This window comes from Danio rerio, chromosome 8 (genome assembly GCF_052040795.2).
Source record: "Danio rerio strain M-AB ecotype USA chromosome 8, GRCz13ab, whole genome shotgun sequence".
Taxonomy (NCBI): Eukaryota; Metazoa; Chordata; class Actinopteri; order Cypriniformes; family Danionidae; genus Danio; species Danio rerio.
The window spans coordinates 45,559,155-45,580,757 of NC_141028.1; the positions used below are offsets into that span (position 1 = coordinate 45,559,155).

A 21,603-nucleotide genomic window follows, 5' to 3' on the forward strand; every position below is an offset into this window, starting at 1 on the left:
TCCCTTATGAAAATCAACACTGGCTTTACTAAAATTAATATCTAAAACAGTTTCTGTAGCTAAAGTTTTGCTACACAAACTACAGCTTAACCATAATTTTTGGAGCAAATATGTGGTTGTATAAATCTATCAATGGACCACACATCATTGGTTACTAGACTTTTATTATAATAAAACAATGGTTCATTTTTCAAAAGTTATCAACACTATACATAACAAAATGGGAAACTTGATCTCGTCTTGAGAATATAACATTCAGCCTTCAGTGTCACTCAAACTTGCCAGTAATAAAAATGAAAGTCGAATGTACCTATTCATTTTAATGGACCCGGTTTACTAGTCTTGGTTTTACCAGTTAATGTATAAACCAGTCAGTGTAAAAGAATGTAGTATAACGAAATATGTCAAAATAAAAGTCCTGATACAGGCGTAATTAAATCTGACATAATAAAAGTCTACATAAAAGGACAAATGTATTCCAGTTGACACCATAATACACAACAAATGTAAAGCACAAGCAGCATTCCTAAAGCAACGGATATTTCCAAATCCACACATTAGAGTGCAAGACAAAAAAAAGAAGAAGAAAAAACACCAAAAGTGAACAGATCACATCCTTGTTGTGTCAACTGAAATGCTTAATAACATATGTCTCAAACTTAATTCCTGGAGGGCCGCAGGTCTGCTGCTCTGAGTAGTCTTGAACACCTTGATTAGTTGGATCATCTGTGTTTGATTAGGGTTGGAGCAAAACTGTGCAGAGCTGTGGCCCTCCAGGAATTAAGCTTTGAGACCCATGGTTTAGAAACTAATAGACACTTAACACCTCTCTCAGTGAAACATATGGAAGGACCCATACACATCAAAAACATTAACAGTAACAGTTAGGACATTAAAAAAAAAAAAAAAGAAATGTACTTCAGCACAAAAAAATAACAACAAAGAGGAACAATATTTCTTTTTTTTTCCAGCTGATGAATGATAAAATATTTACAGCCTATCAGAATTCATCCTGCTTTAATGAGCTGAGGAGTTTAAAGTCTTAAGAGCAAAGAACTGCTGCATAATATTAAAAAAAAATCCTTTGTTTGTGTGGACGTTAAAATAGTTATCATTGACCAGGCCTTAACTTGGGTTAAAAATATTTTAGGAGAGCAAAAATAGAGGTGTGCAATATTTGTTGTCTGTACGATTACTGTAATTGTCGTTTTTGTGATTATTTCACTAATTAACTTAAAGTTATTTTCTGTTGAGACCATATTATAAAGAATGCTGAAGAAAACAGTAGACATCCAGAGTGTTTTTTTCCTATTATGGAAGTCAATGACTACTCCTTAGTGCAATCTTTGAAATATCAATGTTAGTTTTTAACAGAATTTAGGTAGAAATCTACAAGGAAATGCATACCTTTACCATGGCCCCCATTTACTAAAAAGTGGGGATCTTCTAATTGTATAATTATTTCCTCATGCACTAGATATGTTACATTAATAACAAACAAGAAAAAGGGTGGCTTTCGACATTTCTGAATGAATCAGCCATTTTGATTGAATCATTTGAATGTATCCCTCTTTAAGTTGTCAACACCTACTGGCAGTTTTACGTTTACATTTGTCAAACCTAAACAAGCCAGAAATCAAAACACACAGCAAAAGATTAAAAATGATTATTAAAAATCCTTGAAAGTATTGAGATGACACATTTGTTTGCAATATCACACACCCCTATCTGAAAAGTGAGCATTATCAAGCTTCAAACCTAAATATATGCGTTCATGTAATCTCGTAATTAACATTGTTCAATCTGAAATGACTTTTCATGTTGTTTTAACTCAAGAGCCTCGGACTCTGAATTATGTTCTATGTTCTATAGTTATGTTCTAATTCCCAGAACCCATTCTACAAATATTAGTGTACGGTTTTCAGTACATTCAGTCAGGAACGCTTAATGTAAATAGAATGTTCCCTCTAGGTTAGAACCCTCAATTTCTCCTTAAGTTGTAAAACCACCTCCCTGCAACATTCTGGGTTGTTAGTTTTTGCATTTATTAAAAAAAATATATATAATTTGATGTGAACCATGGGAACGACAGGAGAACATTCTGTGTTTGCTTGGTCTATGGCAACACTATAAAATCTCAAACTCAGCACCTAAAATGAATCAATGGCAGTCATGGGATTTAAGCTTTCAAAAAGAATCCCTCTTTACAAGTTGTACGAGGACATGATCACTTTTTACTTGTTGGAAATCACAATATGACATGAACGCAGCTTTTTTCTTGTGTTTGGTCTGTCATGATATACAGACAAGTCAGTGTGGTAAATCCCATAGATGGTACCTGGACCTGTAAACAGCACGAGTAAGGCATCGGACAGACACGCAATCATCCACAAATACTACACAAACAATCTTCCTTCAGCCTCGTTATCTCTCTTTTTTAAGGACACTTAAAACAGACATGTATAGAAGCTTGTTAAATCTGACATCATGTTTCTGGGTCCAAATGCTGGGTCTAAATTCTAAAAACTAACAACAAATCATATACCAATATATACGCACTGAAAAAAATATTCGATTTACAAAGTTTTTTTAAGCTAATGTTGCAAACAATTTTTATGGGCTGAATTAAATAATAATAATAATAATAATAATAATTTGCTTAAATTCAGCCCATCTAAATTGTTTGCAACCACTCACCCTAAAAAATTGAGTAAACCCAAGTAATAATTTTTCAGTGTGCTGTACTAATATGGAGCGTGATTATAAGTGAACGAAATATTGCCATATGAAACGCAGCCAATTTTTCTCTGTAATGTGTAGAAGCTTGAACCCAGAAACAGTATCCTACACATCAAAACTTTACAAGCGGATGGATTGGGAGTTGAGAACTGACTTTTGAATGAATAACAAGAGCCGTTTTCCTACCGGCGCACGATTCGCTTTGATAACAAGCTCATCAAATCAAGTTCAGAATATTCAAATATGTAAAGTTAAGGGGTCTCTGATGGGCTTCCAGCAGCTTTTTAGATAAAAAAAAAACACTTTCTTAGCCTAACTCATATCCGCTGTTAAACATCCTGTTGAATTAGATCAAAGGTAAACATCAAAGCTCTGAAAGGGGCTAAACAGCTTGAAAGGTGCACAGGGACACCATGTTGGGAATCACATCCCTCTCTCTGTGTGTGACACGAGTGTTTCTGTATGAACAGCTGAGAGTAACATCCAAAGCCCTCGTACACGACAAAACCAGATGGAATCTATAGGAAATACAGCTATATGCCCCTTCCAGACCCCCGCAGGACTTCAAACTAGGACATTTTTTTTTTTGCCCCAGCAAGATGGAGACTTAACGTACAGAAAAGAAATGAATAAAAATCCTTTTTTGATGAGGTCAGACTATGGTTTAATTTTTTTCATATTGAAATGATTTTTGAGGGATCATGATACACTAAGAAATGGAGTAATAATGCTGAAATACAGCTCTAAAGAATTACAAATTTAATCTGATATATTTTAAGATATTAAACTTAATACTATAGAATTCCAGTTAAGCCTCAGGATCTCCTCTTTAGAAAACGCAGCTCTGCATCTCTCGATTTTGCATTACTATATCACAACTCTGATATAAGACACAACTGCAAGATATAAACTTTAAAATTAAGAAGTCACAATTTTAGACTGCATACTTGGCATACTTACCTCAAAATTGTGATATAAAATCTTGCTATTGTAGAATAATTTCCATCATTGAGATTAGCAGTCAAAATGAATTTATTTTTGATCCCATGGCAGAAAAAAGATTAAAAACTGTGATTTTTAAAAAGGTTCTAACACTATTTCACAAAAGTGATATTTGACAGTGTTTTTGATCAAATGTAGCCTTGATGAACAGTAGAGTCTACATTAGACATTTTACTGACCCCAACCTTTAAACAGTACAGTAATTGAACAAAACACCGTGAACTTGATCAGTTTTAGGGTCAGAGTGACAAAAATAACACGTCATGAACCGGACATGCTGACCGATCTGAAAATATCTTAAGAGTTTACTTTGACAAAGAGAGGATGTGCACCAATCAAGCTGTTCTCTCCCTCTAATGACTGATAATAAAACAGCAAAATCTGTGCAACTTCACATTAGTGACCAAACCTACGGCAGGAATGCTTTATCTTAGCACATCTGAATAATATTCCAAAATATCCAGATGTTCAAGATTATGTTTGGTAACACGACTTCAAAAAAACAATTCAAGACAAAAGGTTAATGGTGCAAGAAGACAACGCAAGTTACAAAACCAAACTCCTCTATAGTAGTCACCCTAAAAGCAGGATGACAGAATTCTTTGCTTCCGACTAGTCGAAGGAGAAATGCTCCATTTTTTTGGCCAGACCCACAAGTAGAGTGGAATGCAGGAACTTCATCATAGAGGAATGGTCATTATTTCCAGTTGGGTGGGTCGATGGTGCCATGATGGTGTGCTGGTGTCAACGTGTATAGTTTTGTTTTTGTTGGTAGTAAGAGTCTGTGTTGAATTTGCATTCCACGCAAACACAAACCAAGTGAACCCCACACAGTCACTCCAACAAACAATGGTCAGGTTTCCTGCTGAAGCAGCACTACTGGCCTCCGTTGTAAGCGTAGTCCGCCTTGTTGTGCATGATGAGTTTGTTATCCACAAAGTAGAAGCTGTCTGATCTGGTTTCATATGGGTGTTCAATCATTAGTCGAACTGTGGGAGGTAGAGAAATCTAGTGTTACGCAGGGCAAATGAACAACACAGGTGCTCTTTGCTATTGGAGAGGTCTGAAATTTGAGACAAGCCTGAGTGGAACGTGTGAGGTGTTAGACAAAGTTGGATCAATATGTTACTTGTGAAGTAATCGGTTACTGTTTAGTGCCAAATTCCTCGACTATTAACAATTAAGGTGACGTTTTTAAAGCAGAAAACAATCAAAAAGAGTTAGTAAATAAAACAAACATCACTTAAAAATAAAATGTGAACAATAAAAATAAATTCTGCTAGTTGGACAGGAAATTTGTCTTGTACGTCAGTACTAAAAAAATAAAGAGAATATGAATACACTATACAAACTGAAATACTGTCACGGTGGCGCAGTGTGTAGCACAATCGCCTCACAGCAAGAAGGTCGCTGGTTCGAGCCTCGGCTGGGTCAGTTCTGTGTGAAGTTTGCATGTTCTCCCCGTGTTCGCGTGGATTTGCTCCGGGTGCCCCGGTTTCCCCAAGAGTCCAAAGACATGCGCCATAGGTGAAATTGGTAAGCTAAATTGCCCATAGTGTATGTGTGTAAATGAGTGTGTAGATGTTTCCCAGTGATGGGTTGCAGCTGGAAGTGCATCTGCTGCATAAAACATACGCTGGATAAGTTGGTGGTTCATTCCACTGTGGTAACCCCAGATTAATAAACGGATTAAGCCAAAAAAAAAAAAAGAAAAAATAAATAATATAGCAATTAGATTCACCAGAATAACTAAAATATTTAAAAGAAATTTATATTTAAAAAATTATGTTATTTTTATTATCATGATGGGTTGCATTTCATCTTTAAAAAGTTTCTAAAATAAATCTATCTAAATTTCTAGAATTTATATTTGTATAAAAATCACGGGGAATGAACATACAAATATTGTGAATTGCAGTGTATTAGTTTTTAAATAAATGAAAGCAAAAAACATTATTTAAAAATAAAACATATAAAAAATAATTCTGCAATCTGGCTAGGACATATTTCTCAATATCAATTAGCTTAAATAATTAAGCTTACTAAAAATAAATGACAAAAAAAAGAATTAACTTTTTTTTAAAATTATATATCAAAATTTATAATATTGCAATATATAACATAAGAGTGCAACTAATGAAACTTTTTAAAGAAATGTGTATTTTTAAAGAATTAAAGTTATTTTTATTGTGTTGGGTGGAGTTTTGGAAAAAGTTCTTCATAATCAATTTATAGATCATAATTTATAGAAGTTACCCATATGAAAACTAGGGCTGCATGATATTGGACAAAACTGACATTGCAATATTTTGTTTTTCAGAGGTATGAAGTATACTTTAAAAAATATACTACAAAAATATAATATTTTTGAAGAATTATTTTTTTCAGAATCATTAGGGTTATTGTATAGAGGAGTGCATCTGCATAAATTATTACAATTACTATAATGAACATTTTTTATTTGACGTAATCTCAAATGAAACAAAGAGAGTGCAGAGTTTACAGTAGCTCTGCCACTTAAAAGACAGTCAATATTTAGTCTTTATTAACAAAATTAACTTTAAACTAGATTTTTAGTGGTAATCATAGAAGTGCGAGAAAAAAAATTAGTGTTATTATATTTGTCTGGTAAGCAGTTGGACACATAATTAAAAATATAACATGAAATGACCCTGTGTAATCTTCACTATAAAAAATGTGTTTGATAAAGCTACAAATGTTATTGTTTTTTGTGCCTGAATGCTTTAAACTAAATGTGTTAAGCAGCAAAAAAAATAAAAAATACTATTAATACACTTTAAATGGTTAAACTTTGCTATTAATCTACAGGCTCCTGGTCAACAATAATCCATACATGACATTGAAATCCAGCGATGTGATTGCGGATGCGGACATTGAGATATTGATGCTGAAACAATATATTGCGATATATTGTGCAGCCCTAATGAAAATCATGACGAACATACAAAAAAATCATTAATTGCAGTGTATTAGTTTTTAAATAAATGAAGCAAAAGCATATAGTAAAACAAAAATAAAAAAACAAACACAAAAGCAAACCAAACAAAGATGCGGAGATTGCCAACTTCTAGGCTGATTTAACATTTTTTACAAGCCGATACTAATTTTTGCTGATTCCTATTTTCTTGCTAATAACTTTACTTAACAGCATATACAAGCAAGAATATAGGTTTACTCAATTAAATATAATAATAAGAATTTGAGAATTATTTAAAATTAGGACTAGCTGGAAGTCGTTGGCTGGATAATCGGTGCATTTCTAAAAACCAAACCAAACAAACCCAAACTAAAACAAACCAAACCACAAAAAAAGCAGCCTAAAACAAAACAATATTAACTAAAAGATCTTCACTTTTCATCGAAGGGGTTTTCAATTAGTCAAAACATGCATTCAGAACACTCACTGAGGTCTTCTGGGAGCTGAGGAAACTCGTAAATATGTTCACACGTGTTCCGACTGTTGGGGATGCAAAAGCCGAAGTCGAAGTCAAAACTCTTCAGGAGGCGGTCTTGAAAATAATGCCTCTCAATCATTCGGAAATTAGTGACCGGTTGATCGCCAACTGTGAACTCCACCCTGAGGAAGTGTGAGGTAAAGGAAAAAACAGCTCATGATCACCCATTCAATCCCAAAAGACCATTCAGTTTTGTTTTCTGTAACTAATTAGGCCTTTAATGGTTTAATAACACCAAAGTAAACCAGACAATCTGACAATCATCTACACTAACACAAGTCTGCTTATGTTTACAACAGAACTGAAGAAATCACTGAGGTCAAAACATGATTTATTCATGGTTTCTGTGGGATTGGGCTAGAGACGTTGCTCAAGTGTTGCAGGATATGACACACAAGGGCCTTTGTTTCTAAACATGAAAGCTGGTCAAGTGAATTTCAGACTCGCGGAGGTTTGCTTACACTGCAGAATCCACATGGCTGTGTTTATTAGAGAGACTTACGTGGCTCCGACTGTGCGTAACTTAAGGAATGCTGGTGTGAACTGATAGCGAACGAATCGTCCCGCACTGGTGTCAGCGTCTCGGTTTTCATCGTCCTCTTCATCAAGGTCTGAAAGAACAAACAAACAATTACTTTAGCTAGTTGTCAAAGCAACATTTCTCAACTTTTTTTAGTTTAAGTTGATGTACTTAAATAGCTGAAAACTTTATATGCTAAAGCAAAAACAAAAAAACTACACTGACAAAAAAAATAAATAAACTTTAGGTTATAAAGAAAAAAATACAAATGAAAAAGTATAACTCAAATTATTGACAAAACTAAAGACCTAAAGTTCTAAACAGAAGTTCCATGCAGTTTATTCTTAAGGAAATAGTTTTTAACATGAAATCATAAACCTTTTTAATTACAGATGTGTTGAAAGTTAAATGAACCATTTGTTTTAAAACATACATTTACAATGTCTAACGTTCGCATTATTTTTTTATAATATCAACTTAAAACGATCATATTTAAAAACGGAATTTGACTAAATTATCCTTTGATCTTACATGTTAACTTAACAAAGTGCACCAAAAAAGACCTTTAGCTTAAATGTACACTTATTTTGCAAAAAACAAACTTAAAATATATTGTCTCTATTTACATAATCAAAATCTTTAATGAACAGTTTGCTTTTAAAGAGAAAGTTCGTACAAAAATGAAAATTCTGTCATTTACTCACTCTTGACTTGTTCCAAACCTGTGTGAGTTTCTCTGTTTTACCTTGAAGAGAAAGGAAGTTATTTTGAAGAAAGTTGAAAACCTACAATAACCATCGACTTTTATAGTATTTGTTTTTCCTATGAAAGTCAAAGGTTCCAGGTTTTCAGCTTTCTTCAATAACATCCTCTTTAGCGTCCAAGAGAATAAAGAAACTCAAAGGGTTTGGAACCACTTGAGGGCCAGTAAATAAGGAGTAAATTTTCATTTATGGGTATACTATCATTTAAGTGTGATTGTGTCATTGGCAGTGATTAATGGTATTTAGTTATTCCCTCTTATTAAAATCCTTAAGCACATTTAAAAAGTCTTCACTTTTGTCTTATTTTCATTTACATCTCGAAATCCAGTTTTGTAGTTTGATTTTCCACTAGGTTGGTTTTGTTCAAGGCTTGTAACACTTTACCAAGGATTTTTAAATCCCTTTCAGAACATTAAAGGTAAAAATACTTCCAGAAGTAGAATTGCTGAATAATGAAGGGGCACAAACCCATTAGTATCAATGATTTACAACACCAACTTCAAGTGGACATGAACATACAAAACAAACAAAATACACTCTTTTTTTTAGACAGATCATCTCTCCTCTTGTAGCTGTTGAGGATTACTGGATTAAGTTCAAATTGTACATTGATTTTTTTCTTCTGAATTTTGATAAACATTTGAGTAATATGAATGAGTAATTTCGGGCCTGAAAACACACATTTTTAAAAACGAGCAATATAATCGGTGTAAATGAATAAAAAATCAAAAAAAAAATCAGTACAGTGACATCATGCAGATGTATTAGTACTTATGCGTGCAGTCTACATTCATGTGTGAATTTAGCATTGAGACTGAACACACAAAACCTAATATGTGTGTACATGATGTCATTGTTTTCACAAAATCTTTTTTTTTGTTTGTATTATTTTTTACAAACCAACAATGGTGGCCTCCAAGGCTATGTAAAGAAATGTTATTTTATGTGACTGTGTACACTGGGCTGTTTTTTTTTCAGATGTACTGTATGTGAATGGGATGACAATATTTTCAGAAATGCAAAGGAAACACTGATGACACATCATTAGACTGACATTTTACTAGACAATTAAGACAAAACAGTTAAGCCATTTTGACTAAAGTTATTTTTTAAACATACATAGATGGAAAATTCACAATAATTCATCATGCGTTAAGTAACAAAATTTCAAATCATTTAGATTTTGGTTTACATTTGTTCAAGGCTCCTGAATTTATCTTGTGTAAATTAAGTCAAGTTGATGATAGAATCTCTGTGTGATTACATCAATTGGTTTAACTGAAACTTGGAAAACAAAGAAAGATAACATACCACAGTGTGGTGGTTTGGCAATCTCAAAAAGCACTGTCCCAGTCTCCAGGTCTCGGATCTTAAATCGTGTAAAGTCAATATTGTAGATGTTGTCCTCTAGTTTACACAAATAGTCTGTGGAGGGGAAATGCATCATGTACTTTAATATTACAAGAGATGAACACAGTCAGGGTTCATACACATTTTCCTACTATAATTCCATGATTTTTTTTCAAGACTTTTAAGTAAATTTTAATGTCTACATATCTGTGGCAATTAATTAGAAAAACAATGCACTATCAAATTTATTACATTATATTGCAAAATATGCAGCAATCTATTTAATTTTAAATGTTAATTGTATTTAAATAACACTTCCACAATCCACAGCACTAATAATGTAAAAATGTATGTGCTTGGCCAAGCACAGAAAAGAAGACAACTAACATACATTCAAGTATACAGATTTTACAATCTGTATACTTATAAAAAATTTCCATTTCCGTTTTTCCAAAACTGTTCCAGGCCTTGAAAAAGCCATGTCAAAATTCCTGGACTCATCCAGGGTTTCCATTACCATTTAAACTCTGACAGTAAACACGTGTAAACTCTCAGAAAGGGGGTAAAAATGCAATCGATGCACTGAGAATGTAGTTACAATTAGTTAGACTTATTAACATCATGAGTCAGACAAGAAACTCACAGGTCTTATATCTTTTCTAATTTAATCAAATTTAATCAAATCAAATTTAAGCACTTCCCTGATGCATTTTCAAACTTTCCCAGCACATTAAAAGTTTGGCAAATTACGTTTACATACATACACATACTTTATATTAGATGCTGTTTGTTATATTATTCCGTAGTATAGTATAGTATAGTATCTGAGGTATATCTCTTATTAACTGTCTAGTAACAATTATGTTATTTAAATATTGGATTATTGTTAAGTTACCTAAATAAAATTTAATTATTACAAAAACAACAGTTCAATTTTTAAACAGTTTCAACCACTTTCTCCAAAATTTAAGCACTTTTCAAACCTTGAAATCTCTATATTAAAATTCAAGCAATTTCAAGGATTTCACTAATAAAACACGCCAAGCCAAAGTACTCTGTGGAAACTTAACAGTTACATGGATTGGGGCGGGCCTGTAAACGTTACTTAAGTAAACAAATGAACTCTGTGGATGCTGTAATCTGAAAATGTAAACGGAGAGCCTCTGAAGAATTGTGAGATGATGCGGGTTTAATAGACCTCTTACCGCGAGCGACTGCGCGGAGTCCCAAAACTTCATCCGGAGTGATGTCTCTGCCCAGCGCCCGCAGCTCTTCCTCCGTTACAGGCCGACGGTCCACTTGATTTCGTCGGGATTTTAGCCGTTTCAGGACGCCGCCCCCTGATTTGCGGTCTCTGGACGCCGCCGCTGAATCGGAGCCGTTAACAGCGGTGGCTGCCGTCTCGTTGCGAGAGCTCTGACTGTTCATCTCTCGGAAATTTCCCTTGTGTTGCTGCGGAGCGCGAAACGCGTCTCTGTTGAGGTGCTCGACGCAAGATGGCAAGATGGCGTAGCGCGTCACTATGGAGAACCTACGCCACCAAGACTGCGCTCTGATTGGCTGAACGCGTTTGAAAGTTGCTATAGTGACCATCATTTCTGTTTACTTTCTCAAATCTCACACCGCGAGTTTAGTCAGGGTTGTTTTCTTAATTAGTCAAAAGGTTTTGTGTTTGAATGTTTTAATTTATATAGTATTTATGTTTATGCCTTTACATTAATTCATTTAACAGAAGCTTTTTACCAGTTATTTACAAAGGAGGACAACAGACACAAGTCAAGAATAATAAAAGTAGATGAAAAACAAATAGAATGGTGCTAACGTTACTGTTATTAAAAGGTCAAGTTTTGACCAAAGAAATATGAAAATGTATCATTTGCCCACCCTTGTCCAGTTTGAGTTTTTCATCCTGTTGAGCACTAAAAGTAAATATTTTGAAGTTGGAAACAAGTAAACAAATACTAACGTTACTGGTATGTTTACTTGGTTCCAACATTTTTAAAGCGGTGGTCCACTACGAAATCATATTTTAAACTTTAGCTGATGTGTATTGTAGCTGTGTGAACATAACATCTCTAAATGTAAGACACTCAAAGTTTAATGAAAGGTAGACATTGGCTTTTACAGAGTTAGCTTAGGAAAGCCTACAGCGAACAAAGTTTGGGGACTACAAAAAAAAATACATCCAGGTTATTGAGATCACAACCGCTTTGGATTACAGTAGTTCCTTGTTTATCGTGAGAGTTACGTTTTAAAAATAGCCTGGGATAGGCAAAATCCAACAGGCATTAACATTTTCACACTTTTCTCTCTTGTTTCAAACTTCATAAAGTTTCTTTTTTCCTGCAGTCACTGATCCACAAAACTAAAGCAAACTTCCTTCTTAAGGGGGTCACACACATGACAGTTGGAAGTAACACTCAGCAGAAGCGCACATTTGCATGTTATTTAAAATGAAATAATTCAGATGGCGCTCTGTGGTGCGGCAGAAATATGAACAGTGTGTCGATTCGTAGCTGGGCACCGCAGACAGCTGCTGACTAGCAGCGGCTGTGTGTGTACCCTGAGTGTGTACCCAAGGCACTGCATTCTGTGACGCATCCCTTTACGATATTGGTGAATGGTGATGGTTGAAACTGAATGCATTCTGTACTGTATAAGACATATAGAAGATTGACTGACAATAGACTATAGCAGGGGTCACCAATCTAGTTCCTGGAGGTCCGGTGCTCAGCAGGGTTTAGCTCCAACTTGCCTCAACACACCTGCATGGGCTCAAGTATACCTAGTAAGACCTTGATTAGCTTGTTCAATTCTGTTTGATTAGGGTTGAAGCTAAAATCTGCAGGACACCGGCCCTCCAAGAACAAGTTTGGTTATCCCTGGTCAATAGCTAATTAGGATCCAGAACACAATGGGCTGTAAAAAAAAAGCAGTAAAATTGCACAAAAAATCAGCGAAACTGCGAGACTGCGAAAAGCGAATGCATTAAAGTGAGGGACCACTCCACACACATTCTTCATGCGCATATATTCCACGCAACAAAGGGACATGGCCAGAGGCGCTGTAATGTTATAGCAGAGTATGCTAAAATGCTGTCCAAACACCGCAGCTGCGTCCGAAACCACGTATTACTTAGTAGGTACTGCATTTGAATTTAAACGTATTACTCGGCCATTAGAAAAGTACTTCTATACAGTATGAATGTGAAAAGTATGAATTGAATTCGGACGTACTACATCTGCCATTTTGTCATGGTGAGGTGACCTACCTGTGTCAGTTGCATTGCTTCACACCCATTCATGAATTTTCTTGCGGGGCATCATGGGATAGCGCAGCATGCATGGGATGCGCACTTCAGAATCTCGCCGGAAGTAATAAGTCATCCGGGTACTTCTCGCATACTGATTTTCGAATTTTATGAATTCAGAAATACTCGGCTTGCATACTGATTTTAGCGTACTATATAGTATGGAAGTATGCGTTTTGCAAGTTTGCAAGTTGCGGCCAAAGGACACAAAGAAAGAAGTACCTACAGTATAATTTTAATTATGTTCCTGAGATTTATAAAAAAAAAAAGGTATAGCTAGCATTTAACAAAGGACAGCTTCCTGAATCTCTCCCAGTTCTGACCCCTACCCTACTCAACCCTAAACCCAACAATCAGTACTGTAAAAATATGAATTATTGTTATCCAGTGTCATAAAAAATGCTGCTATATTGATGTGCATATCGCTCTTCCGGCCAGCCATGTATCCTATCTAGAATTTACCAGAGTAAACTGAGTAGCTGTATATAATTAAAGTACAATATATGAAAAAAAAATACATGTTTTTTTTTTTTTGATGCATGATCACATTGCTTTTTTATAAACACAACCAAGAATTTAAAATACACTCTGGACCATCCTTTTAAAATATCTGCATGGTACATTACCAAAAAAATAAATAAATAAATAATCAATAAAACAAGTCAAGGAAGAGTAAATGATGACAGGATATGCATTTTGTGTAAACTATGCCTGTATGATTTTGCAGCTCAGGTTGAGCTGATGAAGTCATTCTGGTGACAGAAAGCAATAATGGTAAAAGTCTTTAAAAATAATTTTGTGCTCTTTTGGGTTGGCATAAGCTGCCTGAAATAGTTAAGCCTAAAGTAGTGAATTGAATTTAATGCACTGCCTTTAATTGCCTTTAATTTGAGCTGTAATTGGATTTAGAAGCCAAAGTAAATAGATAAAAAGAAGAGTGACAGACATTAGAGCAGCTACAGTCAAAGTTAGATCACAATGAGAGGTAGATTAGAGTTTTATCAGCTGAAAAGAGTAATACGATGAATGATATGTTTCTGAATTACTGTTCCCAGTGATGCTAGATTACAATACAATGGAAGTGGTCCAAGATCTGAGGACTGCAGTAGCTACATGCTGCAATGTAGGTACCTTACACCTTGAAAGATCTACCTTCGAGGTAAGATCTGAACAACTTTAGCCCAGTTCCTTTATTTTTCATTTATTTATTGTCATTTCTGTGTATTAAATAATTATAACAAAACACCCAGGACAACAGGGTAAAAATAATAGATAATAGCTTAGATATCAACTAACTTTAATTACTAATTTGTGCTTGCAATACTATATACATTTTTAATATACAATAATCACATTTAAATTTCATATTAGAGTTAAAGATCTTCAAAGAGGGGATTTTATTCACAGCATATGTTTTAAAAAACTTGTGTCTTAACAAAAGAGTTACACTTAAAGTGATGGTTCACCCCCAAAAACCTGAAGCTAGAAATTTTATTTGGCTCTGCTTCATGTCCTTCAATATGTGACTTTTCTTGTTAAAAGATCTTTATCTGAAACTGTAGCGCATGGGATAAACTCAAAAGATCTCAAACTTTTTTTCTATGTAGATAAAAGGCCTATTATTCCCAAATTGTTCAGACATTTGTCTAAATCGGTGTTAAGCTTGGTTTATACTTCTGCGTGAAGTGATCGGCGTGAACCACAAGGCATGCTGTGCATTTATACTTCTGCAGGCTGTTTGTGTTCCTCTGTAATAACACTTCCGTAACACTAGCGGGCAGTGAGGTGTTCTTGTTCCTGTGTCGAGATTCTTCGCTGGTGTTTTGCTTTTTCTTAATAATGTAAAAGTAGCTCAAACTCGCTTATTTTGTAGCAGGAACCAGTGGACGTGCAACAACTTTAACCATACGGTAACAAAACAAAACAAAACTTTTCATTTGGAGCTCCTTCATGGGACTTGACACTTGTAAACACTCGCTCCAACAGACTCGCACAGCTCTGAATCCTGTCCACACTCGTCAGCGATACCAAGCCGACCAATCACAGAGCTTGCGCTACGCATCGTTGCAATGTGTAGTTACATATTTTGAGAGGTGCGTGTCAGCAACGTTGATGACCAAGGCGAGGGCTATGCATCCAACCGTAGGCTGTGCCGTAGCATTCGCGTGCGCTTGACGTTGAAGTATAAATCAGCCTTTAGTGAGCACATCTCCTTTGCCCAGAATATCCATCCAATCAATGGCATGGCATATGGCATATTCATGGCCATGGCATATCAAGATGCTGATTAGACAGCTTGAGTATTGCACAATGATGCCTTAGGCTGCCCACTATAAAAGACCACACTTAAATGTGCGGCTTTATCACACAGCACAATGCCACAGATGTCTCAAGTTTTGAGGGAAGATGCAGTTGGCATTCTGACTGCAGGCATATCCTTCAGAGGTTTTTTGTGTGATTAGAATGTCAATTTATTCACCATAAGCAATCTACAAAGGAGTTTCCTACAATTTGGCAGTACATACAACAGTACATACAACTGCCCAGCATCTTCACCTTGAAGAACATCTGAGAACAGCCACCCAGACAGCTGCTACAACAAGAATTTGTTGTAAGAAACACAGGAAAGTTCACCGGCATGCTCGTTGTCCTCATCTGGGTCTTGACCTGACTGCAGTTTGTAAGTGCAACTGACTCGAGTGGGCAAATGCTCACATTTGATGGCATCTGGCACTTTGGAGAGGTGTTCTCTTCTTGGATAAATTCAGTTTTTTACTGTACTTGGCAGATGGCAGACAGTGTATATGGCGTCATGTGGGTAGGAAGTTGAATGCTCATATATTCCTCAATGAAATCATGAAGCCCATCGTTGTGCCATTATGTAATTTTATGTGTATTTATATAGCACATTTATTGTGAATGGCCATACACCCAAAGCACATCACAATCATGAGGGGGGTCTCTCCATACAACCACTACCTCTACCAGTGAGCAGTATCCACTTTGTTGAAGTGATGGCAGCCACAGGGCAACAGCGCCAGTGCGCTTACCACACTCCAGTTATTTGATGGAGTGGAGAGATATCGATAGAGCCAATTCAGTGGATGGGTTAGCGCCAATGGAGAGAATTTAGCCAGGACACCAGGGTTACACCCCTACACTTTACGGGAAATGCCATGGAATTTTTAATGACCACAGTGAGTCAGAACCTCAGCTTAACATCTCATCCAAAAGATGTCGCTCACTGACAGTATAGTATCCCCTTCACATTTCTGGGGCTTTGGGACTCAAACAGAACACAAGTTGAGAGCCCACTGCTGGCCTCACTTACACCACTTTCAACAGCGATCAAGCTTTCCCATCTGGTCTCCCATCCAGCTACTGACCAGGCTTAGCCCTGCTTAGTGTCAGTCAGTAACCGGTCTTGGGCTGCAGGATGATATTAAGCTGCAAACATAAACTCATGTTTCAGCTTGATAATGCATGGCACCATGTTGCAAGAATCTGTAAACAATTCCTGGAAGCTGAAGATTCCAGGTTTTGCATGGTCATCAGTAACAGGACATATCCACTGAGCATGTTTGGAATCCTCTGGATCAGCATATAAGATGCTAAGTGTGTTCCAGTTCCTGCCAATATCCAGCAACGTAGACCAACAATCCACAGGACACAATCAACAACCTGATCGACTCTATGAAAGATGTATTTCACTGCATGAGGCAAATCTATACATGCATGCATACATATAATTATCAGTAGGGATGTAACGGTATTGTAAATACCGTCATACCGCAATATTAATTTTTTTCGATATTACCGTAGTCGCATGACTCGGTAAAACTATAGGTCTTCTTAGAAAATTTGCTCAGGCGAATGAAGCGAATGGGAGGTACCGGAAACTACAATTCCCATCAGCCCAGGCTTGGCCATGATCCCTTGCGGTCTGTTGTCGCTACAGATCCAGTAATGCGGAAATGGAGTGTGCTGCTAGAAGCGGGGATCAAAAAGAGCTGGAAAACCCTAAAGCGGGTGTTGTCGCCGCGCGCGTACTGAATAGTGGTGTTGTCGCGCGCGTACTGAATAGCGGTGTTGTCGCGCGAGTTCTTATCAGCTGTGTTGTCGCTCGAGTTCTTATCAGCTGTGTTGTCGTGCGCGTACTGTAAAGCGGGACGGAGGGTATGTCGCGTCGCGGGGGCACTTTTGATCATTTTGGAAGGGAACTTTCTATCCAAGACTAAAAAGGGCATGTGCACTGCACAGGTTGAGCACTGTGTGTGCACGTGCCTACAAGTTGGGGAATACGACTAATTCGTCATGGAGACTGCAGAAACACAGCACACTGTTCAGATTGATGCAGACATGAGCTCTCTATCTCACTCATGGTTTGTCTTCTCAAGTGGGGGAAAGACAATGCACAACGTTACCCACTGCTGTCAACCTGGGCCAAGTCATATCTCTCTTGTCCCAGAAACCTCAGTCCCAAATGAGAGGGTTTTTTTCTGTTGCAGGGGACATTGTAAATACCCAGAGATACCAGCTTTTACCAGATTATATTTTGTATGATAATTTTCCTTTAAACCCATCTCTATCTAAGTGAGTGAGTGATTAAATGTTGAATGTGATGAGTTTTCAACACTACTAAATTGAAACTTAATTTTTTTACATGGTTTAATATTTTTTTGTTATTAAAATTGAAGTTCCTGTTTCAAAGCTTACAGATAGATGACTAATTTGTATGTCATTGACACTTTTGGCACTTTTTTGGAGTATTTTCATAAGTTTTGTTTTTTCATGTAAATGATTCAATAAATACCGTACCGTGACATTCATACCAAGGTATTACCGTACCGTGAAATTCTGATACCGTTACATCCCTAATTATTAGTATTATGTTCTCAATCTGATTTTAAATGACCTCTTATAAATGAGTGCATGAAAATGACCTTATTAAAAACAAAAACAAAAAAACTTGACGCCAGTTAGATAAAATAGCACATTTATTAAAAAGAAACAGCATTAATCTGCAGTTCCCACTTCAAAAGCCTTCAGTTAAGACAGTGTGGAGGAAACTGATCCAATACTATTTCAGGTCCCATGTTCTCTTCAGTTGTGAGGGAGGAGGGTCAAGAGGGGACAGGTAGTTTAACATGACTAACATTAACAGAGAAAAACTGCATCCCTCGCAAACGCAGCAGATTGTGTGGCATGAAGCAATACAAGTTTATGAAGGAGGGCACAATGAAAGGCCTCCGTGTGGTCTTTGGCTACTGTCCAAGATGTTGCGCATTTGTACAGGACAAATCAAACACAACATTACTGTTTTTCAGATGGCAAAACAATGAAAAAAAGCGTGCAACAAATCAACCAACAGAAATAAGAACAGAAAGCACAAAATGGTAAAGCACATGAGGATGTATTCAAATTTAAGGCAACAAGGAATCAAAAGTACACAATGCATAGCAAAATAATAAAAGGAAAACAAAAACTCACACGAACAAACGCTTTTAAAACAACACCAGGAAGTGCAATAGTAAAACACGCATTATAAAAAAAAATAAATCAATCAAAAAGATCCTGAGGAAATGAAAACAACTACTTTCTGGAAAATAAAGTCTTTTAATATTTTTAATATTCAACCCATTTGCTTAAATTACACAACATAAAAAAACCCACGGTAAATTAACCTCTTTCTGACAATAGTCAGTGTGTCGATGTGGCTGCAAATCAAGTCAAATCTGTAATCATCTAAAACCAAAACAACTCAAGGCCGCCATTCAATCTAGGCAACATATATAAAAACCCAGACACCCCAATAGCCAATATGGACAAAAAAGGAGCAATAATAATAATAATAATATTCCGGCAAGAAAAATAACCGTATGGCACAACAAACCAAGTACCTTATATACACATGCACCGCGTGAAAATTTTTAAGAAAAGAAAACGACTTTGGCGACAGAAACTCCACGACTCCGACAAATAAAAAAGGTGCCTCATGTTTTATGATTGTTTTCCATTCAAAACACAAACAAAAAGCAAATAAAGGCAAAGCCTGTGCTTTCATCCAACTTTTGAGAAGGTGACGGCATTGTTTATAAGTTTTCATGAAAGAAACTCTGTGAAACTGCAGCACTCGCACTTCAAACAGTGCAGTGGCACGAGTATAAGATTCTGAGCTGATGTTTTAGTATTGTCTCTTGATGCCAAGTCATATTTTAAGGCAGGCTTGCTTGAGAAAACAAAGAAAAAGGGAAAGACATGAGGATGCAGAGGAAAAGTACTGCAAAACAATAGCAAGACAACAAATGTAAACCAAAACATGCTGAGAAAAGACGGATGAGGCAGAATGCGAATTAAATTTGCCATCTTGAATACAAAATTCAGGCTTCTGCATCCATACTTCACAGTGTATGGCGGGCATGTGTCTGTTCAACTATTTCTCAACCATTTTCATTCTCCCACCACCAACACGATGGTGGTTTTCAGAATGACGCAAATCCATGTTTCTTTGGTGGCACTGGTAAAAATCAAGAGACAACTAACAATGGCTAAAAGAAAAAAACAGTCAAAATGACAAAATGTAATGACTTTTAGCATCTATACTTCTCTACACTGTGTAATAAATCAGCGAGCCCTTTTGCGATGTTAATTAAGATGCCATTATTCACATTAACCAACAGGGTGTTGTAGCTGTGATCTCAAACCCCAGAAATTGACCACTGGCTCCCAAGTAATTAATGGAACGCTTCACCTTTTTTGGAATCCCTTTTTTTTTTTTTTTTTTGCTTAGCATAAATCATTGAATTAGGATAGAACATTAGCCTCTCTCTTAATAATATTCAAAAGCTTTACTCTTCTATAGTTACATCGTGTAAAGAGCCTGACAGAATATGAAAAAAGTTATTTTCTAGGCCGAAATGGTGCTGGAATAAGTGTAGTTCCTAGCCATATTGACCTATAAAATGGCAACTTTCATTTTCCATTGGTCTTTGTACATGATGAAACTACAGAACAACCAAGCTTCTAAATAAAAAAAATGGTCAACTAAGTTTTGTTCTGGTCTATAAAATTGTAAAATGAGTCGATTTCCAAAAAAGTGGGGTGATCCTTTAAAATTCATAGGACAAGCATGAGTAATTTAAGAGCTTGACGATACTTGATGCTTTGAATGTGTGAATTACACGCACTCAAATACAAACAACAGTAGTTTATTTAAACAGTATATGCGTCTACTATGTAACTAGATCAAAATACCCGCAGTTCAGTTGTAGAACAAACTATGCAGGTATCGTCAAGTTGTTAACCACAGACCATACCTCACCCATCATTTCAAACTTGAGGGAACCAGTAGCAATTCCCAGTCTTGATGTCACGATTTCAGTACTCGAATTTCCATTCTAGACATCATGGCACTGGGGGAATTGAGGGAATTTGACACCATAAAAAGCACTTTAGTCCAATACAGGACCCAAAAGACCATGTTACAATCTCATGTTCCCACCTAAAAAAGGGCAGCAATTACACTCTCTTCAAAAGAAAGAAATACTGAAAGCACGCCGTTATTGAGAGACCAAATTTCCCCTCCATATATATATATATATATATATATATATATATATATATATATATATATATAAAAGGAGAATTCATGTCTCCTTTGTGCAGCTGAAGATAGAAAATATTGAAAAAGTAAGATCGAAGAATGAGAAAGCAGGTCACCAGACAAATTTGAATAAAAGAGTTAGTTCAACTTAAAATGAACATCATCATTTCTCGCTCATGTCATTCCAAACACACAAGATTTTGATCATATTCGGAACACAAATTAAGATTTAATGAAATCTAAGAGATTTCTGTACTTGATGTCAAAACATTGATCAGTGAACATAAAGAGAAGCTCAACCTTGACACACAGGAATAAGCATTGCTAGATTTTTGAATATGTACAGAAATAAAATCTGTAAATTATATAAAGCTATTTTATCTCGTCAGAAGACTTTTTTTTGCTGTCTATTTTAGTTGAACAGACTTCAGTGTTGCGACCAAAATCTCTTAAATGTAATTAAAAAAAGATGACTTTTGGAACAAAATCAGGGCGAGTAAATGACAACATTTTGAACTGAACTAACACTTTAAATCATAATAACAACAAACGTTGCTGCAGAAAATGTGTGATAGATGCTTGTATGAGTGTAAGAGAAATAAAAAATGATGAAAGTGAAACAAAGGATATTCACCATCAAAAAATAAAGATTTGCTGTTAATTTAAAAGATGTAGGGTGACATTTTTTTTCAGCAGAACATTAAAGATGACTTAACTAAAATGGTGGTTCTTGATGATTCATAAAAAAAGAAGTCAACTGCTGCTGGCACTTTGAGAGTCAAAAAACTAAACAAAATAGAGAGAAAACAAAATGAATCCCTGTGGTTTTAAATGATTCT

General features: G+C 35.9%; 1 protein-coding gene and 1 long non-coding RNA gene across 14 annotated transcripts; one reads left to right on the forward strand and one right to left on the reverse strand.

The window, feature by feature from the left end:
* Positions 1-147: 147 nt before the first annotated feature.
* Positions 148-13,661, reverse strand: unc119b (unc-119 lipid binding chaperone B). 13 transcript variants are annotated; one of them, XR_015496877.1, is made up of 6 exons: positions 11,057-13,661; positions 9,813-9,926; positions 7,720-7,828; positions 7,167-7,339; positions 3,450-4,730; positions 148-666 (listed from the first exon to the last, which is right to left on the reverse strand). XR_015496877.1 is itself a non-coding variant. In NM_212787.1 (5 exon segments), coding segments are annotated over 5 exon segments (732 nt in total). In that variant the 5' UTR covers positions 11,280-11,339; the 3' UTR covers positions 3,748-4,617.
* On the forward strand, positions 12,994-18,753 carry LOC147835764 (uncharacterized). Its single transcript, XR_015498345.1, has 2 exons — positions 12,994-16,916; positions 18,047-18,753. It is a non-coding gene; the product is annotated as an uncharacterized LOC147835764 (long non-coding RNA).
* Positions 18,754-21,603: the final 2,850 nt, after the last annotated feature.

What these genes read in the sequence shown, in the direction of transcription:
- unc119b (XM_087262885.1), bottom strand. Translation starts at nt 11,447, where the DNA reads ATGATGGTCACTATAGCAACTTTCAAACGCGTTCAGCCAATCAGAGCG. An exon ending in TTACGCACAGTCGGAGCCAC is followed by an intron (nt 7,340 to 7,719) that starts GTAAGTCTCTCT and finishes ACACTTCCTCAG; the next exon opens with GGTGGAGTTCACAGTTGGCG. An exon ending in TCAGCTCCCAGAAGACCTCA is followed by an intron (nt 4,731 to 7,166) that starts GTGAGTGTTCTG and finishes TACCTCCCACAG; the next exon opens with TTCGACTAATGATTGAACAC.